The sequence below is a fragment of the Strix aluco genome, chromosome 17 (assembly GCF_031877795.1).
Source record: "Strix aluco isolate bStrAlu1 chromosome 17, bStrAlu1.hap1, whole genome shotgun sequence".
NCBI lineage: Eukaryota > Metazoa > Chordata > Aves > Strigiformes > Strigidae > Strix > Strix aluco.
The window spans coordinates 8619801-8639877 of NC_133947.1; the positions used below are offsets into that span (position 1 = coordinate 8619801).

The 20077-nt window shown below is 44.6% G+C and overlaps 1 protein-coding gene across 3 annotated transcripts in view; it reads left to right on the forward strand.

Moving 5' to 3' along the window:
• NFATC2 (nuclear factor of activated T cells 2) overlaps positions 1–20077 on the forward strand; it is a 94335-nt gene that overhangs the window by 14488 nt on the left and 59770 nt on the right. For all 3 annotated transcript variants that reach the window (XM_074843095.1, XM_074843094.1, XM_074843096.1), the window contains exons 4-5: positions 14039–14241; positions 16383–16555. In XM_074843095.1, the coding sequence (XP_074699196.1) occupies positions 14039–14241; positions 16383–16555 (376 nt within the window). The remainder of the gene's footprint in view (positions 1–14038; positions 14242–16382; positions 16556–20077) is intronic.

Below are 20077 nucleotides of genomic sequence, written 5' to 3' on the forward strand. Positions count from 1 at the left end.
TTCCATACATTTTACAACCACTTTTGATATACTGCTTTTCCACTGTTTTGATTACCTTTTCTAAAATATAACTTTTTTTTTTTAAAATGATTTAGAAAAAAGTTCCTATGAAATGAACCTTCCATGTGACTAATTATCCAGCTGAACCTTCTGGAGGAAGAGATGGTGGCTAGTTTTTGCAGCATGGTGTTGGTCTGCAATACTTATTTTTTGAAAACTGCGTTTTGCATGCAAGTTTCTTCTTTTGGGTGCTCTGAAGCTACAGACCAGCAGATCTCATATCCTCTAGGCCTTATCTTGTGGTTTATCTTTCTGATGCTGCTTCCTCTTCTTCACATGTCTAGCCCTGAGAGTTTGTGCACAAGACTGTGCACTAGTTGTGTACTCCAAGTATGGCAGGATAGTCTGGTTAATCAAAACCTCTGGCTAGATGGGCCACGTGGAAGAGGGCATTTGCTTCATTTGTCTAGGGGAGGAAGAGAGAAGCCATGCATGCCATGTAGTATTCACACCATCTAACTTCAGAGACCATCTAGAGTCACATGGAGAAGGGTAGGCTCCCAGTTTAGGTGTTCTGAGTCACTTTTGGGAGGAAACTACAGATTGCTGTTAGCTGCAGAGAAACTTGGGCTTCTATTTTAGGGATGTAAGTTGAATGCCATTGTGAATGTCCTCTAGATGTTAAGTCACTAAGAACAGCAAGGAAATCCTGCGCAGCAAGGTCAAAGGTGAAGTTTGCATGCACCTACCATCTTGCAGGCCCACCTGGTCACTGAGACTGCAGAGGAGGGGTAGGCACGATTGGTTTCCAACCCTTTTTCACCAAAGTTGGGGACAGCTGCTTATTTGTATCCAACTGCTTCGGTTAAGGCTCTGGAAGACACCGTCCATTAGGAAAGGCAGTGACTGCTCCTATGTAAAGAGCTTATGGATGTGACTGGGATAGAGGTGGCAACAGAAACACAAACGTAACTCTGTCCAAGTTCACCCTGCGGCAGCACGCCCTGCCCAGAGGGGTAAAATGCCCATATTTGCATGCTCTTAGACAAACATCTGCTAGCAAGGACATGGATATATTTGAATTCTGCTTGGGACAGGAGAGATGAACTAGATGATTCCTTGAGATCTCTCCCAGCATTGTTTTCAAGAATCCTTCTAGGAGCTCCCACCTATTAAAGAAAGTAAAATTTTTAGGTTGTTGGCATTGCTCACTCTCCTGTTGTCCAGGGGAAACAGGGCACGTGGTAGCAGTTGAGTAACACTGGATGCTGGCATAGGTGTCTTTCACCTACTGCCTACAGGAAAATGTGGTGATAAGAACCCCTCTGTTTCAGGGAGAATCAGATTTTCAGCTCTTCAGCAAAGGTTCTACTGTTTTTGAACTGTTTAAGGCAGTGATGAGAAGGAAAGAACTTTTCAGTAGCAAAGTTTGGGTCTGGATGAGCTTTACCCCATGGTCAAGCAGAGTCTATGGTCCCTTAAAAATATTATTTTGAAGATATTCATTAAACTTAGTGGTTCTGGTTTTGTCCTACTGCTTTGCATTGAAGACAGATTTTTTTTCAAGATGGAAATGATACTTCACACAATTGTGTGATATTTCAGGGAGTTCTAAGCACAACTCTTTCCCTTCTAGTTCCTTTGAGGGAAGGATAAGGATAAGCTTTTAGGGAAGATGGACAATTATTTGCATAAATCAACTGCTCAGCTGTACTCTGGATAGCTGATCTGTACTTGTTTCTTTAGAAGTGGTTGCCTTTACATGTGTTGCAGCCCAGGGGTATAAATGAGACAAATCCATTTCACATCATAATCTTCCCACATTCTGAAGTCCTCTGGGGTCCTTGGAGATGATCACTGTGAGATAAATGTGTGATTTACTGCTGCATTCACCTCACATAATTGAGAGTGGTGACACAGGGCATCGATTTCAGATGTGCATCTGCCATGGAATGTAGAGAAGCTGAGGTATACTGTTTTGTTAAAGATCTGTTTACGTGAACTCAGATAAGTCTTGGGGTCAAAAAGTAAATAATATGCTTTTTTACTTCTTTTTTGTTTTCTTACTGTTTCTATTTTTTTTTCCCCAAGCACCTATGTGTTTTGGACTTACCTTGCTGTAAACAATCCTTGAGGAAGCTGGTGTTTTACATAGCTCTTCTGCACAGTAATTTATAGTTATATTCTCAAAGGAGTGTGCCTGACTCTGGCATTTTGGGTTTTTTTATTGCCATCTTAGCAAATCTTTCCCTGATGTATTGCTTCTCTAACTTATCTTTACAAAAGGCTTAAATACTTCTGAATGAAAACCAGCACATAAGTAATCAGTAGCTCATTTGCATCTCTCACTTTGTTTCTCTCACTTCCACCACAGTTTGTTCATCAACAAACCTGCTTTTTTCCACTGCTTGTGTCAGATAATCAAATCCATTCAGCACAACCCGAGGCTGCAGTGTTCGAAAGCAGCTGAGGAGGTTGGTCACTCCAGCCCCCATTTTGCAAGGCAGCACCTTGCCCAGAGCACATCCTGCATCAATGGTCCCTGACTTGGGGTGGGGAAAGACTCCTCAGCCAGAAAGTTTGCGCCTTCCTTCAGCTGGAGGTTTCAGATGCTTGGGCAGCCTGACATGGAGCTGGCTGAGCCCGTGCCTGGGATGAGCATTGTTCGGGACCTTTGCAGAGAGCAGTCTCGGTGGCTGGTGGGGCTGGTTGGGCCGCTGCCTCCCACCCTTTGGTAACAGCTCAGGTGGTTTGGGCACTTCCCCAGGAAGTGGGAGCCCCATGCTTGGTCTCTCCTTCACCGGCAGGGCTCAGCCCGCGGCTCACACAGGCTCCCCAGCCACCGTGCACTGATGGGCAGCACCTTTCTCTGCCCCCCGCAAGCTGTGGTCCCCTGCAGACAGGAAGGCAACATCCCCGTGACTTACCTTGGCTGCTGCTGGGTTCTGTGGTCTTTGGTCAAATGTGGTGGGTTAAACTGAGTAACAGGGCTGGGAGTGAGGAGGGAATATTTCCTTCAAGTCAGAGCATCAGGGCTGGCTCCTTCCCCATCTCCCACTGCAGCAAGAGGGGGAAATATCACAAGTGGACTGAGACTTCAGTCCCTGCCTGCTGCTGCTGCTATCCTAAAATCACCTGGGAGTTGTATTTATTTAACAAAAGCCCTGCTAATGCAGATGTCTTGGACATCAGTGAGGTCTTCAGTCTCTTCTGTTCTTGGCACATGTGGCATCAAAAGCTGTTGACAGTTCCTTTAACAGAGGTTCAGGAGCAGTAACCTCCAGCACAGCGGTAATGGGCAAACTGGGCACAAGTCGCCTTCCACTGGCAGCAGTGAACATGGAAAAGGATGTCCCCCCATGGGCTTAATTTCAGAAGCAATGGGGAGGAGGTAATTCTGTTATCAGCTATCATCCTACTGCCATAGTTACATCTCCTTTACTGGCTTGACTGGTGAAAATTAAATATATTACCCAACTACTTAACTTGGTACAACATCCAAACATAGACCAGGTCTACAAAACCCCAGTGCTCAAGTGCAGGGCAGCAGGTCCCCTCGACCCATCATGTGCCTGTGTGTGCTAGTCTCCTCCTCACTTCTCCTCTTTAAAGCAGGAAAGCTGTATGGAGAGGGGCTCCTGTTCAGTACAGCTGACCCAACTTTCCCCTGGGTTTTAACTTGTAAAATTGTGGTGACTTTCACTGCCTTTTTTTTTTTTTTTTTAAATTCAAAAGAAGCTGGAATGGTAGAGTTGTTAATGGAGCACACAGGCGCTGCTTTACAACAACAAACGTATGTTCCACTTTTCCTTTTATATCTGAGTTTTGCCGTATGTGTTTTCTTGTGGTTTCGAAGTCAAAGGAGACATTGTTTTCTAGCCTAGGTTTCCCATGGGGCCCTGACTTTTAACTGTATGTGACTTCCAACTTTCAACTAATTCCTTTAAGCATTAGTGAAACCAGAACCTGTGATGGAAACACAAAACCAAATCACAGCTTGGTACCATGATTCACACTCTCACAGATACCGTTGGGCTGGAGACGTGCTCCTGCTGAAACCCAAACCAGCCTGCCCAGGAAGATTTACTGTTGAGGGCACATCAGAGGAGTTGAGTTTGTTCTTTTCTGCCCATCTTCCCAACTGCCCCTGTTTAGCATAAGAGGAGTCTGAGGTCCGGGATGAAGCCCTACATGTTTGCACTTCCGTGGGCAGGCTGTGCTGGACTTGTGCAGTGAAGCTGGATCGTGCTATGCAATATCTTTGTATCATTCTTGTGGCCTTCACTTCCCTTTTTTAGTGAGCGGGAGCCTCGCACAGGCTCTCAGAAGCTTTTGACTCTTGCAGGGATTTCTGCCCCCAACTCAAGAATGGCATATGACAGACTGACTGCATGTTTCATGCCTGATTTACCTGCAGGACTACTGGGCTTGTTTGCACAACTGTGATGATTGTAGGAGCCTCCTGAGCTTTGAGCTGTTGTGTTGTGCGTATGTTTACTGTTGTTATATATGCTAAGGCAGGGATAGATATGCAGTGCCAAAAATGCAGATTTTAGGTACATCTGGAAAATTTTCTTCAAAACTAATATCCCATCAAATGTAAGGGTAGGTCAGTATCCCTCACACTGTATTGCTAGTGTTCTGGTATCATGGCTGTAGGTTGAGATCTATTTGTCTAAAAGCTCAGTGGAGCCACCAAGGAAATGAAATTGCTAGATAAATCAGAAGTAGTGTAGGAAAACACAGGTGAACCTGAAATTTGCTTTTGTTTAGATGCGATTCTGGACTGAAAAACAGTGAATATCAAATATAATATCTGATAAACCAAGATTAGAGGAAGTGCTTTCTCTAACGCAAGAAGAGAGCTGCTGAGTAAGAGTGAGGATAATTAGCTACGGGGAGAATTTAACTGGAGATAAGTTGTATCCTCTGTTGCTTAAAGTCTTTAAACTGGGTCTGCATACCCCTGTGTGAAACAGATGCTGTCACCCAGATGTTATGGCTGAGTGAGTGCAGCTCACCCCAAAGAGAAGGACAGGCAGGATTGCTCCATGGTGCAGCTGGCATGCAGAGGTGCAGGGCAGATGATCAGTGAACCATGTACCTTGAGGGAGCAGTGAGATTTTCCCATGTGCCAACCTGCTTTGAGTTAGAGGTGAATGAAAAGCCCTCACTGAAACTTTTGAGCCCAATACAGAATACATTGCTTTTGATGGAAAGTAGTTTGGCGGGGGTGAGGGGAAGGAGAGCATACCAGATGGTTTGAGGGTGATGCCTGTGCTATGCAGAAGGTTTGGGTTATTCCTTGGATTAGAAATATGCCTGGATTAGGCGGATGCAAGATTTAGGCTACTCTTTCATGTACGCTCTCATTGTAGGACTGCACATGGGGGATTCAGTGCACAGTAAAGCAAAGTTTGAATTTATGGCTGTTTGCTGTGAATGCGGACGCTTCCAGCTCAGCAGTAACGCCAACATAACTTATCCCATTCAGGGCGCGCTTGAGTATCCACAGGAGATGTTCATGCAGGGTGGATAGTGTCCTGTAAACTCACATCTGAGCTCTCTGTTCACAGCTTTCACTGTCCAGCTAAGCCTCCAGTTCCTCCCTTCCTCTCTCAAGACCAATGTCTATTGAATTGGAAGAGCCTCGCGCCAAGCGAGGACTCGCACCTGGGTCTCCCGTGTCTGGGGGGAGTGTTGTGCTACAGGGCTAATGGCTGTTTGGGGGAAAAGAGACTGGACTCCTCCTGCCTGATGCTGCTCAGTGAAAATTTTCTAGGGTCTCTATTTCATTCTGAAACAACTGTTGAAACCCTGATGCTTCCAGCATACCTGAGTTATTCTCTCTGAGCATGCCTTGTGTTGTGGGTTTCAGCATGAGAAAGAAATTGGGGAGGAGAGAGGCTCCTGGGGCTTGCTTTTATTTCTTTTTTTTTTTTTTTCCTTCCCTTTTTCATTTTCCCAAAAATGCTGTTTGGCCAAGATCCTTTCCAAAATCTGGCTGACATTCAGTCAGATAGCCAGTGCCTGAGTAAAGTCCATGGTATGGTTCCTGGACCCCAAACCTGCCTCTCAAGATGCCCAGCACTAAGCCCTGGCAGAGGGCTCAGCTCTGGGGATTTGGTTCACTGCAGTCAAATCAATCATCTCAGGCTGAACCGAGTAACTCCAAGATGCTCTTACTGCTACTGCTGTCGCATCTTCCCCCTTGTCAGCATGGTTGCTCTCAAGCTTTGTGCCACATCCCAGTTGCACAGCATCATGCTCTCGGGGCTGCACCTGAAGCATTGCTGCCTTGCCTTTCTGCCGGGAAGGATGAACTGACTGTGGCAGAGGAAGCTGCAAGGTTAGGTGATAAGAAAGCAGCTCTGCTTGCCACCCTCCATTCTGCTCCAGCTGGGCAGAGGCTGGTTCCCACAGTGCCTCCGACAGCAGGCAAGGGAACGACTTCAGTAACTGGTGGCAGAGCCCCGTGCTGAGAAACTCCCCCAGTGAGATTCTGTCAAAATCAGCAGATTTGCACCCTCTGATTTACTTGTGGCAGAGAGAGTTTTGTCATGCTGGGGGAAGTATAAATCTTTTGTCATGAATGTACATGGAAGCTGTTTAATTACACAGCTGGCTTTCTTAGTATGAAAAAGTTCATATTTTCACACAGCTATGAAAATCTGATCTCCAAATCCCCATATCTGTACACGTGCAGTAGTCAGATGCATAGTGCCTCTTCTTTTAAGCTTTCAGCCAAAATAGTCAAAGCATCTTGAAAACAGGATCAGCAGTTCACAGGAGTAGGGAAACTAAGGCACAGGGAAGAAGGAACTTGCTTACACTGGAATGTAAGGTCAGTGTCAGGATAGTCAGGAACAAAACCAACTGCTTTCTCCTGAGAGCTGCAGTCTCTGTCCCAGACCTGTATTTTAACCTCATGTGGAAGCAGACATCCCAGTTAGACACTGGAAGTCTGGTTGTCATTTACTGTAAAGAGCAGCAGAGCAAACGAGATTCAGTCCTTGGAATTTTGACAAAATTGTCACCAAAATAAGAAACACTTAAAACTGGGTATAATAAAACTCATCATTTAGCAGAATCAGATGTTCAAAGGATTATCTTTGGAGGCCTTTTCAGACTGCTTCGGTAAGGAGCAAAAAGAACCAAGACAGAGATTTCCTTCTGGTTTGCGTTCATTTGCTGTGTCCCAAGTACATTAAATTGAACAAAAACATGTGACAAGATGCAACTTTATTGCTCAATGTCAGCTCTAACTGAAGCAGGCAGGCAAGTTGCTACATGATACGGTGTCTGGATGAGGTCTTTGTCTTAATTACTGACAGCTATTGATATGCCACTCTCCCCAAGACAATACAGTGAAATTTTCCATCTTGGCAGGAGTATTGTTAAGTAAAGACCCTCTAAAAGTCCTTGAAATTGTTGCAGTCAAAGGGTATTAATGATGAGAATTAACGATCACATCCACGATGCAAAGTTGCTTCCACCAGGAAGGGAACTGAATAGGCGCGACAGAAACACTGGGCTAAGTTGGGGCTATTCCGACAAGCACATCTTCATTTTGTCCGCTGTGGAGTGTCTGAAAATGCTTGCTGGCACGTAAAACAGCCTCGGAGCTGATGAAGAGTCTGAGCAGGGGAATAGTTTGTGATGTCAAAAGCTCTCGCTGTTTCTAGAGGAAGGTGGGCGTTGGGCGAGCTGGGGCTCCTTCCTAGGGCAGCCGGTGCTGCAACCGCGTGCCTCTCCTGGCGAGCTTCTCAGTGCTTTCTTATCTTCTTGTGTACAGCAGGAAAAGGGAAGCAGTAGGAGGAAGCGATTTCTCACGCGGCTTTGTATTTGCTTCTAATTAAATGTTGCTAGTTGAGCTCTGTTTTCCCACTTTTCACTACCAGTCGGGGATGGTCTAGCTGAATCACCCCGGTGCTGTTCTCAAAGCTGACCACACACATGCACACCCCGTTCAGGGGGGAAGCTGGAGTGACTTCCACCGGGAGATAGCAAGTAATATGCAGCGGTTAATGGACTAAGCCTCATGTTACAGTGAGCTGAAACAAGCAAGAGAGCTGATTACTTTCAAGCAAATAAAATAACCAAGACTAGTGAATTCATTCCCCAATTTTATACTTTCCTTCTGGCAGTAGCTTGTGTTGTCTAGACAGGAAGATGTGTGCAATCAGCTTTAAAGATGCAGCTTTATACCTCCCAGGGGAGAAAGCCCTAAATTCCTGATGAGCAAAGCTCTGTTGGGATGAATGGGAAACAAATTACTCCTTTCTACTCTCTAAGGCAACTGGTGTCTGTATCACACAGGGCAATGTTCTTGCTGGGTACTTCAAGGGTGCCCGTAAGATCTTTTGTCTTGCAAAGTCCATCACTGTTGGCATGCAGCCTTTCAGATGTGCAACACCCAAACTAGAAATCCCCAAGAAAATTTGGCCTTGAAACCCGTCAGTTAAAAAGGCAAAGGCTTGCAGTACTAGTGGAAACAGGTGTTGTGGCCAGTGAGCAGTGTTACCGCACGTTTGTGCCGTTTGCAGAACAAGGTCGGCAACCCCAGCAGTAAGGCAGAGCGTGGGGACGTGGGGACCTTGGGTTTCTCACTGCACTTTGGCTGCTTGTCCCCTGCAGGACCCAGCAAATCACTGCATCTCTCTGCCCTGGCTTCCCCATTTAAGAATAAAAAAATTATCTTACTTATCTCCTGTGAATCCTTCTTCCTCTTGCTACTAATGTAATTCCATACAAAATATAATAATATTTAATCTCAAGTAAACGTGTCCAAGATTCAAAGATCTAAATTCTGAAGGTTTCACTAAATTCCCCCTGAATATGCATATGTTGTATCTGTAGGTGATAGATTCTACAGAATCTTTAAGGTATTCACCTTTCTTTCTGACTCTGCTGTCAATTTATCACTTGGTTACCAGACGGCATAACTAAGCAGTGTTGCAGGCTTCACTTGTGCAAAGAGAGTTGCTCTTCATGCAGCACAGCAAAGGTGAACCTGTGTTTTTAAATCCCCCCAGCCAGAGGCAGTGCCAACTGAGGGGATGCATGCAGGGTTTGGTACATCTGAACACTAGGGTAGGGACTGATTTAGATGTAAATTTTAAACTCTGGCTTTAAATGCTTGTGTATTTGGAGCTGGAGTCTCAGCTTGTAAGAAGACCTGACTTTTGCAATAGTGCAGGAAAAAAAAAAGTGTTTCATATGCCTAATGTGTGGTCTCAATGGTGGCAGTTGCCAGTACTGCCACAGGAACTGTGTTCAGGTGGGTAGCTGGACTGCTGATATGTGGCAGCTGAAGGCACATCTGCTCATTTTTTGCATGCAGAATTACATGTGCTTTCCTGAAAATGGCACTTAAATACCTCCTTTTCCCAAATTTGACTGGTATTGATCCATGGATGGAGTGCAGAATGAATGAATTCTATTTATGCAAAGGTGAGCCGATGATTTTAATCATGCCACACATTTCCATTTTGTTAAAAAACCCAATCATAGCAGCAAACCAAACAAGAAAAGTCTCCTTGTTTTCTGAATGATGTTATTTGTTTATCTGCCAAAGTGCTTTGCATTTCCTCAGGTCACAGACCAGCCCATGTCTGGCTATGTTAATATTATAAGAGTTATGCAAAAGCAAAGTTTAAGAAAAATCTTTCAACTGAAAGAAATAGGATCTTAAAATCCCAAAATAGAGTATGGAAAGGTACACATCATGTCTGGCTTCTCTTTCCCCTTGTGGCAAATGTGACTCAAAGGAGTTGGGTTTTTTCCAGCTCGATCTGTATACAGTTTGGGGGAGTTTTATTGTGAATAGGTCACCTTATAATACACAAAAATATTTCCTCCCAGAGTTCTGTATTCATAAATCTTTCTTGATTCTCACTTTCTTGAAACTGAAATCCAGATGATTTCGTTTTCTTCGCGGAAAGAAGAGTGAAAAAGAGTAAAGGAACACCTTGGCGTGGGGCTGATCCTCTGTTCTCGTCTCTGCTCAAACTCCCGTCGCAGGGCTTTGCGCTCTCCCCTCGGGCAGCTGCCGGGCGAGCTGCCCTCTCCTTCCCGTGAGATGAGCAGAAGAGTAGGACTGGAAAACTGAGACTTTTGAGCAGCTTGGTTGTTGCTAAGGGAGGAAAAAATGAATTTCAAAGTTATTATTTAAAAAAATGTTTTAAGTCTTCACTTCTCTGTAAGGTTCTTTAAGAGTCACTTTTGCTCCTTCTTTGCTTCGCCAAAGAAAAGATCAGCGTTATGGTTAAATACTAAAGCAGCTGCCTAGCATAGAGGAGGTGAGTGTTTATTGAGAGTGGCAGTCTCTCATAGTTCAGTTTTGAGGGAGACATATATCTGAAACATAGCTTTAATGCATTCTTTCATTCTAGCTCACAATTAATTTTTCTATATAAAAATGCAGCACAAAATACTAGCTCGTGTCTGTCCCTGCAAAGTAGGGTTAGCACCACTGTTCCCCTGTTACGGGTAAACAGAGAGGTTATATGACATGACCAAAGCTATGGTGGCAGAGCTGGGTGTAAAATGCTGATTTTAAAGTTCCTGGAGCATTTCTGTGGGCTGTCCATCTTCATTTTTTGTTCCTAAGTCATCCTGATGTGTTTTTAGCAAGTAAAAGGTAGATGGAAATGCTTATGGTAAATAATCCCCTATATTATCCTTTAAAGCATAATCAATTAACTCAAGGACACACCATTTTAAATGGAGATACTTGACTATTTTACATATATTTTTCTATTTGCATTTTATAATGCTATTTTTATTTTACAGTGATGTCATCCCAAAGTATTGCCATAAATTGTCATAAATTACCCAATAATTATGCTACTTTCTTCCACTGATCAAACAGTTGATTTAAAATCTGGTCCTATGAAGGACCAAAAGGCCTTTTACTATGTGTTTTATACCCTCTTGTCCAGCAGATGATACAAACATTGCCATATGAACAGGCAATCAATTCCCTTGTTCTTAAGTATGTATACATTTATACAGACACACACAGACGTACATTTTATTAGAAGACCATGAATAGTTTGACCTTGTGAGCTCATTCTACACATGTGCAAAAACACCACTTAAAATTACTTTTAAAGATGGCCAGCATTAAAAACTGTGTACGTAGCCAGTTCTGTTATAGCTGCTACTGACTTTGCTCACAGGGGGCAAATTATCTTTTGTAATTTATTATCTGTTTTCCTCTGTTCCAGAATCCCACCTATAACTCTGGGATTTTGTTCTGCCTGGACAGAGGGCAGAGGGAAAGCTGCTTTGCTGTCACTGTAATAACCGTTCCAGTCGTCCAAAGGATCCTCTTGTCATTGTAGCTGGATCCACAAAGAATTACTCTGTCAGGCATGACAATAAACATGCTCAGTACTTAAAAACTACTCCCTCTCCCCTTGTAAAGACAAGATGACTTTTGGTCATACAATGGGTTTTCATTGAAGGCCAGGAAATCTTGGGTTTTGAAAGTATCGTACTTAGGATGAGTTTCAATGTGGCTCCCAGAGGATCTGGGCTTAATGGGCCTCCGTGGATAAACAGGGTCTGATTCCTACATTCATGCCTGTTCCCAGCAGATCTATCATTTTGACCTCTGTCGCCTTTAATCTTCTATACACTCTATACATTTCTAAATCTCCCCATGGCTGCCATGGTATTTATCACATTCTTGGCAACACTGCTCCTCCAGTACCAACCCTTGTGCTGGGAGTCCAGCTCCGCTCCTCCTCCACCTCGCTCCCAGAGCCAACTGGCATGTTTGCACAAAGTCTTGTACCCTATTTTACATCCTCACAATCTCCCGAAGCGCTTGTGCGAGTGAGCTATGGTAGGTGTCTGAGCTGCAGCTGGGCTGGATTCTGTAATTCTTTCTTGCACAAGCCCTACTTGAGGCCTGTGAACTTCAATGGAGCTATTCATACAAGTGGAGGCTGCAAATTCGGGCCCTTGGGTTGTAAGGTCTCTGGGGCATAGACCCTGTCTTTGTATGCCTTGCAAATATGTGCTAGATGAGTAATGATAGCTCAGAAGAGTGAGTGTCGCTTTACATTTGCCATACTGGAGGAAGGTTGCCAGGATTGCATTGATGCTGCATGTGGTCCCCTTCCAGGGGGGAATTAATCCTGCTATGCAAAGATACCTCCTGCTGAGTGGTGAAAAGAAAAAAGAAAAAAAAAAAAGGTTTGGCCATGAATACCATTAGCTTAATCTTCCTTTTCTCTGATCTTCCAGTACTATTTGCTTTGTATGGCTTCATCAAGGTTTTGTATGTGGACGAAATAATTGAAAACAAATTTAGCATGTCTCAGACCATAAAGTTCCCTTTCAGCTAGATCACTGGCTATGCGGTAGATAAATGTCTGTTTTTCATTTTTGGTTATGTGAGAATTTTAGAATGGTTTGATTTGTAATTTTGAATGTTAATAAAGAAGGAGAAATTTCCTTGTCTCCTGGCCTATGGAGGCATTCTGGCTTTCTTGCTTCTCTTGTAGCAAACACTGTTTATAAAAATGTTATTTAGTGCAAAAGAGTCTGTTTATGTCCTTGAACTCTAGAAGCCCCAATCTCTAAGGTCAGTGAAGACATCCTTGTGCCAGGTACTGTACAGTCACAGACTAAAAATGCCATCTCTACCTGTATGGATAGTATTTTGATGCAATGCAAGAGAAATGGCTGGAGTGAACAAACAGCTGGGGGAAGGATGAGTTTCAAAGAGCAGTGAATTAACACCAGTCCACAGAATTGATTTCTGGAGAACAAGAACATATTTCCTTTTAAGACTATGTAAGAATTCTGCAGGCAGGGAGATTTGTAGGGCGGAGATGTAGATATTAAAAGGGAATATCCTCCCTGGAGGAAGAGGCTGATGGGCAGAAAACACAATGTTGTGAGTGTTTAGGAAGCTGGTGCTGGTGTTTGGGGCTGAATTTGGGAAATTTGGGAATAGATGTTGATAACTGAGTAGAAAATAAGAGCTGAGAGGGCAAAGAGAAGAGCAGAGCTTTGAAGATGAAGGCAGGCAGCTTATGTCTGGTGTGAGGGACACAGGTAAAGCTGGAGAGATGTGAAGCTTGGGGTGACTTGAGCAAAGTGAGGAGTTGGAAGGACAGTCCTTCCAGCTGGGTTTGAAATGGATGTGAGCTGAGCAAGACTGCACATGCCAAGGCCAGAGAAAGGGATATAGCAGGGATCATTAATTTCTGAAATGTTTATACATAGTTTAGCATTTCAGTTCTCAAAATTGCAGACACGTTCACTAGATAGTTCCTGTTTGGGGGGGGGAAATTATTTTTAAACTGCAGTTGAAGTAGGAATCACAAGCTGAGCTGAGGCCAAGTCATTTTACTGAATGTTAGGCTGGACAGAAACTAGCGTTTGCAAGTTGGATGTCACATAGGGCCTAATTCAAAGCCCCTTATGTCAATGGGCATTTTCCATTGGGTTTGATAAGGTCTGGAGAAGGTGCATAAGGGAGTACCACATATATCTGCAGGAATTCAAGTGGGAGACTTTCTTCTGTCCTTGCTGTGTTTCCTGCTGATGAGAAGCAGGAATCACTACCCAAGCATGCAAGTGCAGGGAGTCAATGCAGCTTTATTCACCCCACAGAGAAAAATCTTTTGAACCTCATTTAGAAATCAGTCACTGCAAATTAAACAAGTGTACTCAAAACTATATCTTTTGAGGGGATTTATCAATCTGTTCTGAAGACAACCAACAAATTTCTGGTAATGGAGAGCTTGTCTGGATTTTTTTTCTTCCTGATATGTTTAATATTATAACCATTAATTACATTTTTTCCATTAGCTCCCTTCCCTACGTATCATGGACACCAGCAAATACTCTTAAGAGCGTGTCTGTCTCTGAGAGTAGGAAAAAGTCTGTACTACACATATTTTTATGACTACATGTATCTCCATATCTGTATATATGTTTGTAGATCTATTTGGTTTCCTGACGTAAAGGCATTGCAAGCCCTGTGTGTGATAATAGATTTTCAATGTCTTGACAGCTTCACGGTTACATGGAGAACAAACCCTTGGGTCTTCAGATCTTCATCGGGACAGCAGATGAACGGATACTTAAACCTCATGCTTTCTATCAAGTCCATCGCATTACGGGAAAAACTGTCACCACCACCAGCTATGAAAAAATCATTGGCAACACCAAAGTTTTAGAGATCCCATTGGAACCCAAAAACAACATGAAAGCAACGTAAGCGTATTTCTTTTTATTAGCAAAGTTGAGGAGGATTAAATTGGCACGTGAAGTTCCTTCTCTTTGGAAAAGAGTCACTTAAATGAATAATGATGCCTGCTCTGGAGGGACTCCCTTTTCCAAAGCATCAGGATGATATATGAGTGTAAGGCCCTTTTTACAAAAGTATGAGCAGCAGTTACAAGCACCTGGGTTATAGCTGCTTAAAGAGTTACCATTCATCAGCTGGCCATGCAGGCATTTTTGCTCTTTACCCCAGTTGCTGCGGTGACTATATTGTAATCATCTGTCATCTCCAAAGTCAGAATGGTTTTGTAGGGTACTAAGGAAAACAAGACTTGAATGTCAAGTTCTTATGCTGCAGGGATGCAATGAGAAGCAAGAAGCAGTAGACAGTGGAGGAAAGGTGTACAATTCATTTTACAACATTTAATGGAACAGAAAACATCTCTTCTGAACTCAGCCAAGTGCTCTGGCCATGAAATCGCACTCTCTTCTTGTAATAGGTTAACAGAAAAGCAAGTACAGGCACATCTTTTCTGTATTACTCCTTCCAGTTTTATGGAGGCAGAGGGATGGAGTGGGCACCAATCTGAAGCTTCAGGCTTGAATGTGTGTCAGGCAGCATGAGAGTGATTGCTCTGCAGAGGGAAGAGCTGTATCTCCATCCTTCAGAGGATACTGACAAAATTGGCAGAGAAGTTATGTTTTTAAGCCCCCCTACTTCATCGCAAAATCCACATTCTTTATATATCTTTTTTCAGAAAATAGACCTTATTCCTCCCTTTCCTTCAAGCCTCTCCTTCCCTCTGCACCCAAGGAAATAAATAAAAGTCCACATCTCAAACTTAAGCTGCCAAGTGCTGAGTGGAACACAATTGTCTGTTCCTAACGAGTAACCCTGGAGTAATAAACCCCTGCACACATGCAATGGCAGGGAACAGTGTGGCTGTAGGAAACAGCTTGGGGTTTATGTCTCCCAAAACGTAACTTTAATTCATATCAAAAGAGGAAAAATGGTGTGTCTTTAAAACTGATACCAGAATGGGTTGGCAGTGCCTGTTTAATAACAGCGCTCACTGCAGCCTCCGAGGACTATTGCTGAGCTGAAGATCTCAGATTCTGTAAATATTAGTTGTTGCATTCTCTTAATGTAGACAGGCTTGTTTGCTAGGTTACACTGAACTCTTAAGAAGTTAACCTGCACTTACACCACTATTAAGTTGCAGTGCGGGTTTAAGAAATCCTAATCCTTTGCTGCTCAGCCCTATCCTGCTCCCTACGTTCTCCCTTTGTGCAGGGACACGGTGAATGGGAGCAGAGAACCGTTTTCTGCTTTGCCAGGCTATGGCCTTGGCTGGGAACAACATTCCAGGGCTTTGGAGGATGACATGGTGACCTGGGCCAGGGCTGGAGAGCCCAGTTCTAGTAGTAGCACCTACCTTGTCCGAAAGGAGGAAAGAGCAGTTTGGTTCCTGCTTTGGAGTTGAATTCAATGCTTGCAGTACGAACTGTGGGGAAAACGTGCTGGGATGGTGCATGCAATTAGCTGGTTCAACTGCTGTGATTCCCCATGGAGCTGAACTAATTTGCCCACGTGCAGGCAATAGCTGCTGTGTAGTCTGCGGGCACTGAGCTGTTTGGAGAGCTGGCAGAGGAGGCTTTAATGCTCTCTCTCTTAGAAGTCTGCGGCACAGGCTCAACTTATTGCCTGCCCCAGTGTGCACTTCTTGTTGTGGTTCACTCTCCCTGCCCCACTGTGCCGGGGTGGGCTCTGCCACGTGCACTCTCGTGCTTAGCACAGGAGGGGAATAAGACTCGGGGTTATAATGTTTGGAGACTGGCTTCTGCTGGCGCCAGAGTAAAGGCCACTTCTAGCCCTCGGCTGGGACATGCTGAACCATGGGCCCAGACTCTCTGGGGAGGGGCCCAGCAGCATCCCTCACTTGCTGTGTGTCTGGGGTTTCTTCCCCTATAACTGCTGAAATGGCAATATCGAGATCCTAAACAGGACAAGTATTTGGAGCTGCTCTTAACACAGAGATCGAAGCAAACCAGCTTAATCCTCTTGACTGCCACCTATTTCCAAGCTGCTTGAGAGCAGAAATGTTAAGCTAAACAGCATGTGTGTTTGGCAGCATTGACTGTGCGGGGATTTTGAAGCTGAGGAACGCAGACATCGAGCTGCGCAAGGGAGAGACGGACATCGGCAGGAAGAACACCCGCGTCCGGCTCGTCTTCCGCGTGCACATCCCCGAGTCCAACGGCAGGATCATTTCTCTGCAAGCAGCATCAAACCCCATTGAATGCTGTAAGTATCGCCTGAGATTTTCTCCTTCTCTGTCTCTTGCAACAACGATCACCTTGTCCCTCTGCTCCAGGCTAGCCCTGAGGAGAAAAATCCCAACACAAGGTGCTCTGCTCTTCCTTCACTGGCTGGATCTGTGCTGCCGTTTGAGTGACCTGCAGCTCTTGCCTATATGCACTCCCTTTCCTGAAACCAGCTTTGGTGGCTCTTTGTGGTGCTTAGAGCTTGTGAGGAGAGCGAGGGACTTCAGGGCTTTTGCAAAGTTTATTTATTAGTGTGTTGCTGCTGGATCCTTCTGGCTAGCAGGTCTTTTCTGGGAGCAGGGGAGCCAGTGTAGGTGTGCGTATAGTGGCGTAGATACATCCTCCCTGTTTATGCACAAGCATGCAAGCTGCCTGCCTTCCTGGGAGTGGTTTTTGAGTAGAGATACAACCAGAATTTGTTATCTACAAGCTGGCAGGTGGTTGGAGGTTTTGAATTCAAACCTGGGCTGGATCCTAGCACTGTGGCCAGTCCTGCCTGCCAAAGGAGTGACTGCAGTCCTCTGATCTGAGCTGTGGCAGGAACACAACTGAAATGGAGAAAGAGGTTTGATTTTTGAGGCCCAGGCCCATCCTGGTTATTGTTTTTTCTGGATCCTTGCTAAAGGATGTGCAGCTCAGGACGCTGCTGCTGAAGCAGGGAAAGCCCAGGTTGTTCTGGTATTCCCCTGAGGGACAAGAAAACTTGCAGTTTTGATCTCTGAGGGACAGATCCTATAAGCATGTAAGCTGAGAAACCCGCACCTCCCACTCATTTTAACGTACTGGATCCTGAGAAAGAGAGGCCTCGATGAGGTGCCCCCTGTGTCGCAGTCATTTCTGGAAGGGCTCCACCCACTTTGCTGGTTCATGTGCATCCTGTGATGCTTTTTGTTGGTAAATGGTGCCTTTTCAGCGGTTTGGGGATTTCACAAATACATAATGAGCAGTTTTCCTCTCCCTTTGCTGAATGACTCACCCTTTTAGCAGAACCTGTCTTGCCATAAGTCATGTGTAGAAAGTCATTGAAGAGTTTCTCATGTGTGTTTTATTTATTGAGATGCAGGCTTTACTTAAATAACAACTGCTTAGAATAAGAGAGGAGCCAATTTTGGATGGGAAATCAAGAGAAGTTGTGAGTAGTGAATTATTAATGGCAGCTTTTTAAAAACCAGTAGGATTGATTAAACAAGGTAAGGCTAAGGAGATGGGTACATATGATCTCTTGGCAATGTTTTTGAGAAGATACCAACTATCCGAGCATTTTAGCAGCTGTGTGAAGTCTGCGGCACTGTGATGGGGAAGGGAGAATAGCCACCACCTTTCTCCATAGGAAATGGTTACGATCCTTTATGGGACCAGATGGCTGAAACAATAGTGGCCTCCACCCCAAACGTGTCCCTGCTGAAACAAAGGCCCATTTGCTAAAGGAAACGTTCAGCGAACTGCAGCTTCTGTGGATAGGAAGGGAATTGCAGCAAAGGATCACCTGGCTTCTCCTTCAACTTCTTTTCTGAGTGGAAACAGCCCATTCCTGCCTGCAATGGGGAGCTACTCAAGTGGAGAAACTCCAGGTGTAACTCGTACATCCACTGTGCACAAAAACAGCACGAGTCCGGAGCAAAGGGTGGATGGTCCCTGGGTCATGCAGGGAGCCCTGCAGATCACACCCCACTTACTCAGATTCTCCTACAGGAAAAGCAAATATGAGTTAGCCAGGTATTTCTAAGACCCACAATTGCACATTGTATTTGTGCCCATGATCAAAGAGCATTCAAGCAGAAATCTAGTCACGACTTACAGAACAAGACCACATTTTTCTGAATTGTTTGTGCACACCTAATTTGCCTGTGCAATGACTATTTACAATGGCTTGTTTAAGATGTCTAGGCATTTATGCTGAGATGTGTTTGCTTTGATGAGCCTTAGGGGTGTAAAAAAGCCAAGAGTGGCAATACTAGTGTAAGTGGCTTATTTTTATGGTTTTTATAATTAGAATATGAAAATTTTCTGCATAGCAGACAGCAAAGCTCCTACAAGAAAAAAAAGTATTTGTTTCCCCCCCCCCCCCCCCAAAAAAAAAAGTTTTATTTTTGGAATACTGGTTATACTGGCAATTTGGAGAGATATGTTAAGGACTGTGCTTTTCTGAACTCATGGAAGCAGAGTATAAAGTGATCTGGAGTAATAAGTCTCTTCCATTTAGTACGTAAGTTGCATATTTAGCAATGTTTTTACATTTCAGTAGCACTTCCTGATCTCAGCCCAGTTCTGGGAAGATGGTTAAAAACATTAGTTGGTTCAGCCAGCATTAGTAATGCAGGCAAAATCACACTAGAGATGATAATCTCAGTTTCTCCCGGACAATCTGCACATGTTGCAGAGCTCACAGCCTCAGGTAAACTCAGGTGCCCTCCTGACAAGGAGCATGCTGGATTGTGTCCCACCTCCCACCTTTGTGTGCTGCTGGGATTGTCTTTTTTTTTTTCTTTTCTTTTTTTTTGATATGGCCTCCTGGGAATCCTTGTCCTCAGGGACCCTCCCCTAAGATCTCTCCTGCCTGGTAGCTGTTAATAATAACCCGCTGGGAAAGCCTTAGTAAGTAGCAGCTTTAAGATAACTGGCCATTTCCCTACCAGTGGGGTTCCCCTGAGAGCCCTGTTGCTACCAACAGAATAGCTGAGTGCTCTCCTCAGCAGAAGCCGATCCCGGCTAAAAACTCCCACTGGTGTCAGCAGGTCATTAGCTGCAATGAAGCAAGAACTGTGAAGTATCTGCTTTTCACGGGGAGGTTTGGTTCCACCTCATCTGTGTCACATTCAGCACTTGACAGGTTTTAGGAGGGGATTTCACAGGTTCAAAGCATCATCCGGAGCAAGTTCCTCCCCAGGCAGCTGTGTGGGAGGACCAAAGAGGTGATATGTTGTTAAATGATCAGTTATGCCTCAAAATGGACCTCGTATCCAGACAAGCCTGCACATTCAGCAGCTTGCAGCTTTTTTTTCTCTTGTTGCCTCTTGATTAGTTCTGAAACCACTGAGGAGGCAAAGACATTTGAAAGCCCTCCAATAATTGTAGCAACAGGCCATCACTTACTTAGAGATAAAAAAAACACTGTCTTGTAGGTGTGGTGCTGGAAAGGTGAGAAAAATCCCTCTCCTGGGTGTTGCTCTGAGGCCCTGAAATGGCACCAAAGGCCCACAGGTGCTCGGTGAGATGTCCCCAGGATCCCCAGCCAACAAGTCCCCACAGCAGCGTGCTGCTTGGCCCGGCTGCCTGCCTGTGCACGTCCGCACACCTCGGAACTGTCAGTCCTGCTGCAGCTGTGCATGCCCGAACGTCCATCACTGCTGGTGGACATCTGTGTTTTAGGCATAAGCCAGCTCATGTAGGCGAGCTCTTGCTGGGCTGGGCAGAGCTACCACAGAGCTGCTATCACAGAAAGTGGTGAAATCACAGAGGTGAAGGGTTACTGAGTTAACTTGTCCCTTCAAATACAGCCCTA